Genomic DNA, 16,405 nt, shown 5'->3' with positions numbered 1-16,405 from the left:
TTATAATCAGTTTAATCCGACAGCTAGTTTACTTCCATTATAACTCTGCAAAATTCTACGATTTAATAAAAGCAATATTTTGCTATATATTGCTTTATACTACTTTATATTAATGTTCATATTTTATCGTAAAATCGTTACCTATACATTTTTACGGCTTTAGATATATTGATTGTTGCGTAATTCTTTTCTCTAATCTATTACTCTAAATAAAGTCAAGATATATATAATTGATAAAATTAAGACATAAACTATAATAACTAGGGCGTGGATGTTCGTGCACGATCCCGTGTCGCGCGCAGAGAACCGCTGCGTGCGAGTGAGTCGAGTATTCGCTAAGGTAGCATTTCTCGAGAAGACCCGATTGTCAATTCATCCGAATTCAATACATCTATCTCACTCGCACGCAGCGGTTCTCTGCGCGCGACACGGGATCGTGCACGAACATCCGCGCCCTAATAATAACAAATTTTTTAAGTATTATTCATTTATTACAAGTATATAATTATACGAATCTAATATATAAAATAATTTAAATTACAATGCAACTTTATATACGAAAATTTTGTAGTGTTAAGTTGCGTATCAAAAATTTAAATATCAATATCTCTGGGATTCGCGATTTCCATTTGATGTACGATCGTATATTTACTTGTCGCACAAAACGACAATTACCGACTAATAATATGTTGTATTATTTAATTAATATGCATAGCAACATTGTAATTGCTCCTAATAATAAATTTTGTGGTCAAATTTACATTATTCGCCGGATTTGCAAACAAATATTATGATATTATTAGCAACAATTTGCAAACAAATATTGTGGTATTATTAGCAACAATTTACTGATATAATTAATACTGAAGAAAAACAATTAGAGTTTATTTTAATATTTGTCACTTGAAATTCTAATTAACAAATTTCCAGTATTATTAGCAACTACGGTTTTTTGTAAAAAAAAATTTATAATAAAACTTCATAATTTTTGCACTTGTACAGGCATAATTTTTGTCAGATTTTATCAGATTTCGATAGTTTTTAAAATTCTTAGTTTATTTATAACTCTTGTAAATTACAAGAGATGTATATTGCATATAAGCCAAAAAACGAGAGGGTATTCACTAACTTATTCAATCTCTTCAACGACGTCATTTCGCAAAAGCTAAATTTGCAATGCAGATAGTTACTTTCATATACCGTTAGGGCGTTAATTTATAATGTATGAGAATAATATAGCGCTGTTATCAAAGCGAAACGTCGCAAATAACTTTTTTAATGAGAGATCTCTTTATATTTCAGTTATGTTTATCCGTCCATGGAAGAGCTAGCAGAACAGCTGCTTTTCGTTCTTGGCCATTTTGGCATAAAATCCGTAATTGGTTTCGGGGTCGGTGCCGGCGCCAATATTTTGGCAAGATTTGCACTCACCCATCCGGAGAAAGTACACGCACTGTGCCTGATAAACTGCGTGTCCACGCAAGCAGGATGGATCGAGTGGGGATATCAAAAGTTGAATGTGCGCCACCTGAGATCACAAGGCATGACCCAGGGCGTTCTCGATTATCTAATGTGGCATCATTTTGGCAGGGTAAGGACATAAGATAATTTTTAATTTGCAACGGTTTTAGATTATGATTTAGCAATAAATAAAATTTTAGGTTTAACGAGATATATCGTAATTGTAATTTAACATTATCGTAAGACAGTATTCAAAAATTTAACAAAGCGCGTACATAGCTTTTATTAAATTAAATTTATTTGATTAAATTGAATTTAATATAATATAATATTAAACTCGTAATTTTCATTGCGATTCTCGCTGTAATTTTTATATAATGCGAAATCTACTTTTTCGCGCAAGTAATAATAGATGATATAAACATCTCTTATCTTTCCTCTACTAGAATTAATCATATTTCAAGCGAAATTATCTCACGGAGTATGCTCTATGGAGCTAATAAACCGCCAGGCTCTTACGAGGCGCAAAATAATGTCAACCGAGTTAGCGTTCATGCGCGAGCGCAAGATGAATTATCGACGACGGAGCTTAAGCTTCCAAAGACTCGCCAGAACGTCTCCATAGAAACTAGAGATTACACGGGCAGTTTTGCTACGTCGTTATACAACATAAAGATTATTGCGTTCAAAGACGACCTATAACCTTTGAAAATAATAGCAAGCATCGATTTTTTGCAAAAAAGGACACATTTATTGTGACTCGTGCAATTTTTCAGTAATTTAATAATATAAAAGTTAAATCATATTTTCAAGAATTTAATAATTAAATTAAATTAAATAAAGCTTTATAACATTGTTGATATCATTTCACGATATTATATTGCAGAATAAGATGCGCTTTATGTAATCGTGATAATAATTGTGTAACGATAAAATTATGCAATTATGTAAATCAATTATTTCACATGATATGCACTTTTAAACACGTTGTTATTACAAAAGAAAAAAGAAAAAAAGACTTTTAACATAGTAGATGCAATTAGAGCTCATTTTAAAAATGACGTCATTAAAAAAATGACCAAGAGTTGAGTTGTTATCTTTATCAGATCAAAATTATTCAAAAGCACAAGGCAATAATTTTCAAACAAAGTCTTCAGACTAACATTATTGCTCTTTCTTGACTTCACCCATCATTTCGTTCCGTTGCTTTCCTTTCCATCCGACACTAATGATGGGTCTTGCCGGTCGTTTTTATCGCCATCGCGACGCGAAGAAACCGGATTGTGAGCATACAATGTGCTCTTCGATCTGCCAAGACTTTGAAATCGTTCGCAGAATGTGTAATAAGTGAAGTGGAAACTCGAGTTACTTTGATTGTGCATTTGCGTGCAAATCGTAAGATCAGTACACGTAATATGGACTAATGACGTAATAATAAAAAAAGTTAACCCTCTGGTCACATTACAACAGCCGACCTTTACATCAATTTGACCTTTGCATTAAATATTCAATTCTATACATATAATCTATGTAATTTTTTTTTATAAAAAAAATATCCGAGATTTTTATCATCATACATAAACGATTAGGAAAATAAGGTCGAGAAGAAAAATCAAATGCCGTAAAATCAATACTAAAATATAAAGAATATGTTTTTTAAGATATACTGATATTTATAAAGATAATTTTCTTAATATAACTAAATCGATATATAAAAAGTTAAAAAAACAATTCTCTTTCTATGTGAAATTATAACAATAATAGATAGCTATGATTTTACTGTTTGTCTATATATATTAAAAATTAGATCACTAGTATTTTATTTATAAAAACACATATTAATATTGATGCAATATTTGCAGGACTCTGAAGAGCGGAATCATGATTTGGTTCAAGTATACAAAAATTACTTTGAGCGTCGTGTAAACCCAACGAATCTCGCATTATTTATCGACAGTTATGTCCGCCGCACGGATTTGAATATAACGAGGGAATTGGACCCAACGCGCAAGAAGGAAGGATTGACGCTTAGTGTGCCAGTAATGAATATCACGGGTGCTCTAAGCCCTCATGTCGACGATACCGTAACGTTAAACGGACGCTTAGATCCGAGAAACAGCTCTTGGATGAAAGTAAGTACGCTTTTCTGTCGCCCGACATTTTATTAAACCTAACAAAGGTATAAGTAATTGTTTTTAAAAGTAAAAAATGAGACAAAGATAGATTCTTTTACATTTAGTGCCTAATCCATTGTATCTCATCTTCTAGATATCGGATTGCGGTATGGTATTGGAAGAACAACCGGGTAAAGTAAGCGAGGCATTCCGACTGTTTCTTCAGGGCGAAGGATATGGTAAGTGAGCGTCTTCGCGAGCCATATTTTAGAAATCAATCATCAAACTAGCAGTCAACAGTTTTCATTGATCTTTACTTGTATAAGCAATTCGCGCGTCGAGTTTCGCAGGGAAAAATTTCGTGATCGCTTGCAAATGGAAATGTAAAATGTTAATAATTATACTGCCAATCATCTAAAATATTCGTGTCAGAATAACGCAAGATGTTTCGGTAGAAATAACATAGAAATTATATTTTTTATTGAATCTATGGCAAATGCTATAAAAAACAAAAAAAAGAAAGAAAGATTACGATCGATTTCTTCGTCAAATAATTGTACATAATCATGCGTGGAAAAATGGACAGATTTCCAGAATTTTACAAGTGATCACGCTATTTTCCATACATTTAAACGTGAGATGGAAAGGCGAAAAATTTTAATTGCGATCATTTCTAATATTAAGTTCGCTCTATCAATCACCGTGCACCACGTTGCTACAGATTAAAAATTTGGCCTATATAGAAAATACTTTAAATACTTAAATATACTTCACGGGTGTCCACGGGTGTTCGGCTAGCTATATTTTTTTTAACGATAGATATTATATTAATGGTTCATATGTTAGATATTTCCATTGATTGTTCATTATAAATCACAACTTCTCTAATTTTAATATCGAATTTGAATGACTAAATAAGGTTATAAATTTTAATCACATTTTATAATTTAAATAACTCAATCTTCAAAAATATTAAATAAAATTTATCAATACTTGCATTCGCGTAATGTCTAAGTGCATGTTTTCTCTAAGTAAACATGTATTAAATTAAAACTTTATAAAATAGTTGCTGTTATAAATTAATGTCTTAGAATTTTAAGATATTGAGTTTTCTTTTAATGTTATCAATCGTTGCAAACATGTTTTATTTCAGCGTATTTTTCTGCTGTAGAACTATTGTGCTCTTATATACATATAAAAATATTAAAAATTTATATATTATAATTTGTTGAACAGTGTTCCTTTTAATTAATTCAGATTTATCATTTTGTTCGGCTTTTTAATCACAAAAACACTCTAAAACCACAGGACACTATGCTTTCTCACAAATTGACATAGATAAAATATGTACTTTAAGATCTGATTATATAATTTGGCAATTAATTCCATATGTCATATCTTTCGCTCATTATTTCCAATCCTTTCTTATTTACTCATTAATATAAAGTTAAGTAATTTATTGCGAATAATAGGATAAAATTCAGGTTATCGCGTTAAATAAATCTGTTGTTTCTATTATTGTCATCATCGTTAACTATTATTGTTGCAATCGTCGCTATAATACAAGTAGACTTTCCATGTTGTACATCAGTGGCGCAATATTTAGACGTAATTGAATCCGGATGTAACAAGGTTGATATTGTGTGTTCATTATCGCGATAATGCTGATCGTGAAACAAGTTGACAAGTAAACTGCTTTATCTCTGTGCTAACGAATAGTGAAAGTAACCTAATTACATCGAGATTCAAATACATGTTCGAACATGTACCTCTATTCGTTGAAAAGCCACTGGCTCGACTTGATAAATAAAAAAAAATGACTTAAAAAAGGTTGCTTGTGAATTCGTCTGTGAATTTTGCCACCATACTAATCTTTTGAGCTGGAAAATATTTTGAGCTTAAAAAAAATAAGGCAAAATCAAAAAGAAAAAGTATTATACATGTTCATCGACTTGCGCCTTTATTTCCCACGCGTCTTGGATCGATCGAGTGGTATGTATATATTATAACAATTTCAGCTGAACAGTAGTAAAATTAGTTTCAGCTTATTTGCTGTTTTTTTTTTCTTTTTTTATCCGGACAATTTCAAACGCCTGTGTTGTGTGACGACAATACGCTTATAAAATAAGATGTATTATAAGATTTAGATTAATAAACACTCTATTTGACTGTTTGTTGTCTGAGAACGACTCAGATTTACTTTACGATTATTTTTAATTCAAAACTATATGAAATTAGAAATAATTAACGAGAGACTAGAGATAAAATTATTTAGTTTTTAGTCTCTCTAATCTCTTGTTAATTATTTATCTCTCTGTCAAATGCTTCTTAAGGATTAATTTTAAAAATTTATTAATTTGTTAATTATTTGAAAATTGATGATGATTATAAATTCTTCGTTTAACCTGGCATCAATATATAAATCTGAGTCGAGAGGCAATAGATATTTTAAATAAACTTTGCATATTACAGCAAACACAATTTCCAGCAATATGTTAGATGAATCAATTATCGCACCGTTATTTTGCTATATCCCACTTATAGCTTCTAAAAAAACAATTGGTCTATCAGTGTTTTGCACAAAAATAGTGCTTTAAAGATAACAATAGCGCCATAAATTGAGTGCGCCATTTAACGACGTTACGTTCATAATTTTTAAACAGAATTTGTTTTCTTTATACGTTTTAGTGGTGAGATCCCCACGGAAGCCTGTGAAGCCGACAACACCCGAAGGTAATTGTAATTAGGAATTGAAGGCCGCAAGGAGAGTCGAGCGCGCAGTTGGTCAATTAGGCCACGTCTATATGTTAAGTAAGTCGGAATTCAAACTTTTTTCGGAAGATATGAGAGGTACTAACTGATACGTCCTGGGCAACCTTGGACCCTGGAAGTTCTCGAAAAAAAAAAAAAAAAAGCAAACGTCAACTAATCACTCTAACAATTCTCCTAATACCGCACTGATCTACGCTGGTGATGACAGAAATGATGACAGTTTATAACTTTCGTCTTGTTAAACTTTTTCGCATATGTCCGGTGAAAATATTATGTTATTTCTACACTTATTTCGCATTTGCACAAATTTTTGTATTTATTTTATTTCGCGAACATTTTGTAAGCCACCACCGAGAAATCTCGAAACGAAAAAGAATTCAAATGTATAACAAACATTGTTAATACCCGGTGATGTAATTTATGATGAATCGGTCTGACCGATTAAGTTCTTCTGTTTCATAGTTGTCGATAGCAACGTAATATCTGTATGCAATATTAACAGGGACCGACCTGTTACGCTACATTCTGATGCAGGTGATCTAAATTGAAGTATTTATAGTAAATAAAAGGAAAAAAAAAAAAAAACAAAAAAAACTAATTCTCATTTTACAACAGCACACATTCATACCTCGAACATTTTTTGTAAAATTGCTTTTCAAATAAACTGGAAGGCAGAACAAAGCAAATCTCGCACCTGGGCAATATAGAATAGTAAATAGTCCAGCTAAGCCCACAACGTCTCCGCTATGCGCACACGACAATCCACCAACAGTACACCTGATTCTCTTTTTACTTTGCATGTGCGCTTTCGTTTATTTATATCCTTCGTTCGGCGATTTTCTATGTTTGCGTGACAAAATTTGAACGAACGAGCGGAAATACATGCGCGTTACAGCCTCTTCAAGGCGTGGTTAAGGGTGGCGGGACGATGTTGAGAATACTATGTTTCCTTTATTTTCATTTACAGTGGCCCCGCTGTCGCCGTTAAAAATGGCAGACTTCAGATTGGCTTCGTTGGAAGGACTAAATCACATCTGTAGCAAGAAGATCGACTGGCCTACCGCGACCATACATATCACGGAGAATCCGATTTCGGAGGCAGTCGTTTGTTAAGCATTATCGCCGAACCTCACTATCACCATCGTTTTTCGTTACGCAATCAAATGAGCATAATCGGAAAAAAATGACGCGACTCGGACATCCATAATTTAGGAAGGTTTCGTCGGGCAACGATACCTCGCGGCACTAATCGCTGATTTCTTTCCGAAGCTATCGTTAGTATCACTTTTGTTTTAAATCGTAATCTGCGCTTAATCACACGCGCTCATAATAAATGTTTAATTTTAAATAGCTATAAGTTACGAGTTTTAAAGATGGAAATTACTACTTAAGAGCTCAGATGTTTTATTGAAATGACATACATGTCCGGTATGCGATGTTACCTGCTGCGAAGCACGATCGGTTTATTAAGGATAAATAAGAGACTAATATTATTGTTGTACAATCGGATATACGTTGAATTTCAGCCTCTTCCATTTTTTGAGAGGCTCAATGAACGGTGCAAAGCGATTTTATAGAACGCATCGTTCATTTCTTATTAACGACAACGTTTGCAATCGTTTTAGATGTTTACGGTTGTTGTCTAAAAAATGTTTATTTGAATGAAAAAAAAAATATTTTTTAAATTTTAATCAACATTCCTCTTGTGGATATTTCAATATTATTATCCGATTTTTAAAAAATGTTTGAAATACAGACGAAGAAAAGTAAAAAAGTAAAGGGACTTTTTATTCCCTTCATTTTTTAACTTATTTTCGTAATTGTATTTCTATATACATAAGTTATCGGCAAAATTGCGATTACGCATTTTTCATAAATACGTAATAATTCGAACAATAATAACACATTAATACAATAAAAGCAAGGGAAAAAGGAAAAGATTTCTCTCGCAATTTAAAGGAAGGAAACTCATATGTATTAATTTAAACAAAATTTATGCAATACTGATTTGAATGAAGAAACATTTGAAGAAGGTGTGAAGAAAATCTAACAGTAATACATCCTAGAGAAACGCGCATTTTTGTTTTTCGTGTTCCTAACAAGCCAAAAGAAAATCGTATTAAGGGAGTAGAAACCTTTGGTGATTTGCATAGTTGTTTGCGGAATAACGTCGAATGTATTCATTATGCGATACATTATAATAAATTGAAAAGTATTCTTAGTCCTGCAGATTTTGCTAATAGAAACAAATCTATTTTTTATGTACATTACTCGGGAAAGTCAATTCGTGAAAAATAGTTTTGTTTCGTTCATGATTGTCGTCATATTTTTCAGTTTCACCATTCACATCTATTTGATTGAACAAATAGATCAATCTGTTCCATGTAAGCCTACTTATTTGCAATATATTTTTCTTCTTTTTTTTTGCTATTCTACATAAGCCAATTTATTTACGATCATTTAAGATTTCGAGATAACAAGGATAAAATGGTAATGAACGTACATTAGTATGAATATAAATGATAACGAGATTGGTTATTAGATAGAGCAAGTAGTCTTGATGAATCGCTTATATATATATGTTCTGTGTCTAATGGCAAAATCGACGAGTTTAAAGCAAAAGATCAACTACAACTTTTCAGTAATCTCTTCACGACGACAATTTCGTGAAACAAGATTCAATGTCTCTATCGTGGATAGTATTTCTTGAATGGGGATGTCTCTAATAACGTACCTACAATTCCTGCCACTTTAAATGAAATGGAAATTTGTTCGTTTGTTTGCGCTTAAGCACCGTTCGCACCCTTTCTTCAATTAATAAAGAAAAGAGACTGCCCGTATGAGAAAAAGAATATGTATGCGAATACATATGCGTAAGAATGGAATTGAAAAAGGAGGGAGATAAATAATTAGTCTTTATAAGAAGTAAGGAATACAAATGTCGGATTCGGTACTTCTACGTGGTTTTACTGGGCTTATTTGAGCCTCTAGCGTGATATGATAAGACGTGCCTGCTATACGATGTCGTACGTAGCTTTCGAAAGTTTAAACGCCTTTAATTTTCTATGCATATGATTCTAGTGCGTCCCCCGAAATTCCTTATTTTTCGCGCGTCTTCTCTCGAAGTATCGCGCTCACAATGTGTGTGATCGGCATCAACATATCTCTTTCTAAATTAATTGTAACTTCCCTAATTAAATTAATCGAGCGTGTGCTCAATCGACAAAGTACGACGATTTTAAATTAAGGAAAATAAATGGTAAAATAATTCTGACAAAATCGGCAATTTTTACATCCGACTTAACATTAAACAAATTTTCTATACAAAATCTGCTAATTTGAAACATTTTGGATATTAATTGCGTATAATATGCATATCGGAAGAATTATGCAGTTTTCTTTTCTTATTTCATGGCAGGTAGCTAATAAAAAGATGCGCGAGAATGACGAAGGAAGTCGAAACAATGGACATCTCGAGGGACAGAAAAAGTTTAGTGGTTTCATGTAAAAGAGAATTTATAAGAATATATAATAAATATATACACGTCGCATTATTTAGATTATCGCAAATTGAGGCAACGATAATTGAGAGTATAGAGCTAGAATTGTGAGGCTCGATACGAATTGATTGAGAGGAATGCACGCATTAAACGTTGCTAAAATACGAACGCTGATAAACGAATAATGTATCATTCTAAGGACTACCGATGCTCCGCCCTTCGTTTCCAGATAAAGAAACTCCCCCACAGACACGATGATTATTGGCACGAATTTAAACGCTCAAGACAACGAATTTGTTGAATTTGTACATCGACTTATTGTTGAAATTAATTAGACATATCGACCAAGTCCAATGTGCGATATCATCAAATTATTCGTCGATCGATCTTAATCCAAATACTTGTCCATGTTACTCGCGAGACGCATATCAATATGATAAATTTTTAAACAATTTTTCAACAACAAAAAATTTATCGGATTTGTATCTGCATTTTAATGAGCGCATCAAAATCGAAGTGTATATCTTGAAAGAAAGCATGGTGATGTACCTGGTCTCGAAGGGTTTAAAAGATTTATTCGTACGCGATCGAAAAAGCAGATCGATTTTCAGCATCTATTTCTACCTCGCGCGGATAACACGATTTTCCTTCGCCGCACGACGCGCAAAGTTCGTCCTCGAATGAAATTTCTAATTTTCCACGCGACATCGCGAAACAAACTGTAGAGAAGTGTATTAATCACTCAGCATAAATGAGACATAGTACAGTAAGCGAAATAAACTTAGCTGGAGCTTGACTATATATATATATATATAAATATATTATACAAGTTAAATGACACATGCGCACCGAATATGCATCTTGTTATTTATAATAAACAGAGACAAAGAAAAATAAAATTGTTTCAAGTCTTTCCTCCTTTTATTCCACCTGTCTACAGAGATAAGACGTTTTATATCAAAAGTAAAAAGAATAAAACTTGATGGTTCTGAATCTCTAACTTTATATATTCCAAAATATAATATTATGTCTTTGAAACACTTTTTATCAAATTGAATTATTATTTAATTAAAGTGAAACATTTTAAAATATAATTGTATATAATTGTACATAAATATAATTTGAAAAAAATAATTTATTTGATTCATTAAGATGCAAAATATTTTGATAATCAAAAGCAAATTATATAGTTATATCAATTATCTACATAAAAATCCATTACTAAATCCATTACTAAAAAAAGATTCACATATTGAATCTTTTTTTTCCGTACAAAAAGAAGCTGAAGGCGAAATGCTAACCGCGGTTCCCGGATCCCTCTTGGGAACTGTCACTTTAGGGAGAGTAACGATTTGAAAAGGGAAGAAAAGAAATTAACGGCGAACGCATGATGAAGACATCTGCATTTTTATGAAGACCGTTATTAAACCTCGAGATACACGTGATAGCATTTCATTATTAAGAGTCAGGGAACCAGCTTAATTAAAACATCTTTGCTACCATGAAATTACTAGGATCTCAGAACAGTATGACATTTTGACCCACCCATCAGCAATAATGAGAATATCAAATGTTATTTTCATTGAGAACGCACGTGTATTCGCGATATAAGAGTGACATTGTTTTAATCAATGATGAATAATTCTGAACAAAGCCAGTTCGTTAATTATCTAAATGCCAGAAGATGATGCATTTGTGAAACATTTAATTAAGCTGTTTGATTATTTTAACATAGATGTAAAAAGTCCAATAGTTTTATTTATTTATAATTAATCTGTCAGTTTATTTTTTTTTAATTTTATCAATTTATTATTAAAGTTTATTATAACAGAAAATGCTGAATCAAAAACTATATATAGAGTGACATAAATCTAAAGTGTTCTAAATAGAAAATACTATAATCTATTATAACCGGTCAACGTAAACAAGTACATTTTTATATTAAGTTATCGCAGCACAATTGAAAGCTGAATCACACGTGTTTCACATTGTTTTAATCAATGATGTATTATTCTGAACAAAGCTAGTTCGTCAATTATCTAAATGATAATTAGAAGATGTATATGTGAAACGTTTTTTTAAGCTGTCTGATTATTTTAGCACAGATGGTGATAAAAAATCCAATAGCTTTATATACTTTCTATATCTGTGCTAAAATAATCAGACAGCTCAATAAAATGTTTCACACATGCATCATCTTCTGACATTTAGATAACTAACAAACTGGCTTTGTTCAGAATTATGCATTATTGATTAAAACAATGTGAAACACATGTAATAAATCATTGCTTTCAATTGCTGTGATAATTTAATATAAAAATGTATTTGCTTTGATCAGTTATAATAGAGATTATAGCATTTTTTATTCAGAACGCTTTAGATTTATGATACTCTAAATATAGTTTTCAATGTAGCAATTTCTGTTATAATAGACTGTTTAATGACAAGTTGATAAAATTAGACTTTATAGTGTGTAATCAATGATTGATGTTCTTTTGCGAGATTGCAAATTGCTTATAAGAATAGTAAGAGAAATGTTATATATATAAAGCTTCAATGTTAGAAACAGAAACAAATTGTAACGAGAATTTTTCGGAGAGCAAAATAATATGTGATATAATATTTATATCGTTCACTCCTTTCTCTTTCAGTTTTCTTCTCAGGTACGCTATCACACGTGCACACCATACGTGCGTGCAATGGCAACAAGAAACCAGTCTTCTTGATGATTTTTATAACGATAAAACGACTAACCTTTTCGTGGAATCGGCAGCCACACACGCACATCCGTTTTTCTCTCGTAAATAAAATACTTGTCGAGCACTCTTTTTAATTTTCTTCATTGTATATTAATTTTCAGCAATTTTTGTGTAATTATCATTTCATTATAAAATTTCATTAATTCATTCAAAAGTTCATTATAAAAATATGAAAATTTTATTATTAATTTATAATTGTTATTTAATATAATTAAAAATTGACATTATTTAAATAATTCTTTTGCAAATTTTTGCATATACTAAAAAATTCATAAAATGTGAATCTGTATTTATGATAGTAGTAATAATGCTGTTTATAATATTTAATTTATACAGTTAACATTTAATACCAAGAAATTATTATGTATAAAAAGTAATTTAAATAGATAAATAATAAATTAATTAAAATTAACTAGTTTGCTCTGTTACACATGATCACGTAGCAAAGTAATGGCGTAAGACAGTACAAGAGAGAAAACGAGAAAAGATATACAAGCACTGACTGCACTTGTATTGTGTATACATATATTATTACACAATTGTATATATGTATTATTGTACTCACCAACTTGGACGCTGCAATTTGTTCCAGCCGCTGTAGATTTTGCTTTGAAATCGTTGGCGATCAACTCCAGAAAAATTGATGAATATCTGAAACACGAACTTGGATGCTGCAGTCTGCTCTCATCCCTACAGATTCCGTCTTTATATTGTCGGTCGACACTCTACATATCAGCTTCATTCAAAAATCGATGAATATCTGAAATAAAACCTACATTTAGTTATGAGTTATCTATTATCTATTATTTATTACTATCGAGCCAAAATCATTTCGTATATTTTACTGCCAAAAATCGGATTTACATCGTAAATTTAATACGTCATGATACAATTCAAACATAAAATACGTTGTACTTTATACCGTAGGTATGTATCTATACCTTACTGAGATTGTAACTAGATTCACACATCTTAACAATTCACACATCTTAACAGCATCAATCGATCGACGAAATGCCGTTAATCGCGAACATCTAAATCTAATTGATACGTTCCCGAATTTGCTCGTCACTTTAATCGAAATTTCTGATAAAAATTTGCACTCACGTACGACAAAATACGCGATAAATTACGGAAAATTTTGCGTACCAAACCGACGCGCCATTAAACCGTTTAATACTAACGTTTACGCAGGGTTTTACGCAGGGTTGGAAACTTACTAACCGAAAATTGCATAGAGCATAGATTGTGTTTTTTAGATAGATGTTTGATAACTGAATAGACCATTGAACTTTATAACATGTTAGACAGATAAACTAGAAAGAATAGAACTAGAAAAAATATAGTACATTGCAAGAATTAATACAATTAATAGTTATTAAACACGCGAACGTGTTCTTTCATTACATGAATTAGATTATTGAAATATGCTGTAAAATGATTGTTATATGTTTATGACATATGCATTTAAACAAATTCTGTGAATATTGCTAGCTACAATGCTATAATACTTAATTCTGCAAAGATATAAAGATTCATTTTATATTAGAAAAATATTTGAAGAACAGGAAAGAGAAACAAAATAAAAAAAACATGTAAAAATTTGACAATCTTATTCTACCGTGAATTTCTTTTTATTTCATATACAAAACATATGATATTTATATATGTCTCGCTTTAATCTTTGTTATTTATAAGATATGAATCCCTCTTCGGAGAGTTCAAATAAAAACTTTTTTAGAAAAATTAATTAAAAATAATAACATACTTATTTATAGCGTTTTCGAATGAACGGATTTTTATCCATCGCGGAATAATTAATCATTTTAATCAATCAATTATTTTATTATTAATTCAAGTCTTTTATTGGTGGAAACGATGCAATGACATCATTAATCAACTTTCGGTTGATTAAAATCCGTTCACTCGAAAACGCCATTAAAATGATCGAATTATGCAATACACATATATTGCCATCTATTGTCTGTTATAGGAAAGAATCCTTTCAGCATGTTCTATATTTCAATGTTTACAATCCTGCTGACTGCCGGTTTGATTCTCGACAATCTTCGACTGCGTTCGTAAGTCTTCGGAAGCGTCGCGCGACTAGCTGGAGCACGGACCTCTAGGTCGAGTGTGCATTCTTGGTGCGACCGACGTGGGAGTAAGTACGCGCGCGTCTTGTATACATGAACGTAACCGATCGTAAAAAACATTTTCGCGCATTTCCAATCCATCGTGTACGTTCTTCGTCGTGTTTCACGAGTGTCAAGTATTTTAATTATTAACGCGAGTGTGGTGCTTCGTGAGAGTTGTCATTGTTCAATCATTGTCGCAAAAAGTTAACCAAAAGAAACTCAGCGCTGTGTCACGTATGCTCTGAAATACGCAGCGCTCGGAGGATTAAAGTTGAAAAAGATTTTACACGAAGGGTTGGTCGCAATGTTTCGACCGTTAAACTGAACCTCAAACACCGATTGTTCCGCTTACAGAGGCGCGCGAAACGTAAGTTTGAAAACATAGTAACGGATAATAGCATTGTCGCTTCAACGTTTCCAAATGTGAAATTGTCGCGTTTTTAAATGTGAAACTATACGTTCGCATTGTCATTGAGAGACGCGAAATTTAAGAGGTGCCGAGATTCGCGCGATTCGAGAGTGTGGTGTTGGTGCTGTAGATATGCGTCGTTGATTGTGTGAGGTGCTCGGAGTTTCCTCGATCTTCCTGGATCACGAGGACGCAGGATGGAGCCAGCCAGGATCCTTCAGATTTATCTGCTCTTCATGACGGTGTGGATCGACCAAGCGGACGTCATCGAGGAAAGAGGTTCGTACATGTAACTTGTCTTTTTTTTACACATTTATACATTTTTTTAGAATTTATACACATAGATTATACATTTGAAAGTCTTGCTATTGACAAAGAAAAATCTTCCTTTTAAAGAAGAAAATTTGTATGTGTATATGCCAAACTTTATTGTCAGTTAAGCGAACTGATGGTATTCCAAATAAAATGCGAATAAATTGACAAGTGTCTTAAGTTGAAATGTGACTTGGTTACGAAAAATCATATCACATATGATTTATACATAAGATTTATACAGGCATAGTTAATTTTAATTACTGAAATCTTTCTTAGCAACAATTAAGATAATACACATGTAAATGGAATTTTTAATTTCTGTAATGTTTATCTTATAACATGTGAATTTGTGTGTCTTTTGTGATACATATTTGTTACTTTGCAAAGCGAATTTTTTCCAGTAAGTAAAACAGTCATTTCAGTTCAAGAATTATTAGAAATTATTGAACTGGTTATTAGAATTATTTAGAAATATTTTTATAAGAAAATATAAATGCATAGGTTTTGATTTTTTTTACACAGTTTTTAATTTGCATATTTGTGAAGAATGCATTGTATAATTGATGAATATTGATTATATTAACCATTAATCATAATAACATATAAACATTTAAAATTAAATTTTTATTAATTAGAAATAGCATTTTAATAAAAATTTATATTTTATAATATAACAAATATGCGTCCGATAAATTCAAAAATTGCAAATACACTTTAGAAATTTTTTAATACATACAACTTGCATTGATTTCAGTTTAGTGAATTTATCTATTCATTTAGCAAACTTATTTGTTTCGCTTAGCTGAACGAACATTTTAGTTACGCAAACTTTAATGCTTTTATGAATCGCGCTTTCTCAACTCACTCTCGATTCAACTCGTTGAATGTCCGTCGCGCTCCTAAGCCCCCGATTTTTGCAACACAGTGCATTGCAATT

The 16,405-nt window shown here is 31.7% G+C and overlaps 2 protein-coding genes across 9 annotated transcripts in view; both read left to right on the top strand.

Moving 5' to 3' along the window:
• MESK2 (misexpression suppressor of KSR 2) overlaps positions 1 to 10,758 on the top strand; it is a 32,734-nt gene extending 21,976 nt beyond the window's left edge. For 5 of the 8 annotated variants that reach the window (XM_012373594.2, XM_012373592.2, XM_012373591.2 and 2 more), the window contains 5 exons: positions 1,303 to 1,591; positions 3,324 to 3,593; positions 3,730 to 3,814; positions 6,264 to 6,308; positions 7,315 to 10,758. In XM_012373594.2, the coding sequence (XP_012229017.1) occupies positions 1,303 to 1,591; positions 3,324 to 3,593; positions 3,730 to 3,814; positions 6,264 to 6,308; positions 7,315 to 7,460 (835 nt within the window). In that variant the 3' untranslated portion in view covers positions 7,461 to 10,758. Of the gene's footprint in view, positions 1 to 1,302; positions 1,592 to 3,323; positions 3,594 to 3,729; positions 5,568 to 6,263; positions 6,495 to 7,314 lie in introns of those variants that run through there. The other 3 variants (XR_001101345.2, XR_010890396.1, XM_067355841.1) reach the window with 3 other exon arrangements.
• A 3,984-nt stretch (positions 10,759 to 14,742) lies between these two features.
• The window catches only part of Egfr (epidermal growth factor receptor), a 136,081-nt gene continuing 134,418 nt past the window's right edge, over positions 14,743 to 16,405 (top strand). The window contains exon 1 of the mRNA XM_067356048.1: positions 14,743 to 15,432. Within this exon, the coding sequence (XP_067212149.1) occupies positions 15,351 to 15,432 (82 nt within the window). The 5' untranslated portion in view covers positions 14,743 to 15,350. The remainder of the gene's footprint in view (positions 15,433 to 16,405) is intronic.

Source organism: Linepithema humile, chromosome 5 (genome assembly GCF_040581485.1).
Source record: "Linepithema humile isolate Giens D197 chromosome 5, Lhum_UNIL_v1.0, whole genome shotgun sequence".
NCBI lineage: Eukaryota > Metazoa > Arthropoda > Insecta > Hymenoptera > Formicidae > Linepithema > Linepithema humile.
This window is presented reverse-complemented; position numbering and strand designations above follow the sequence as displayed.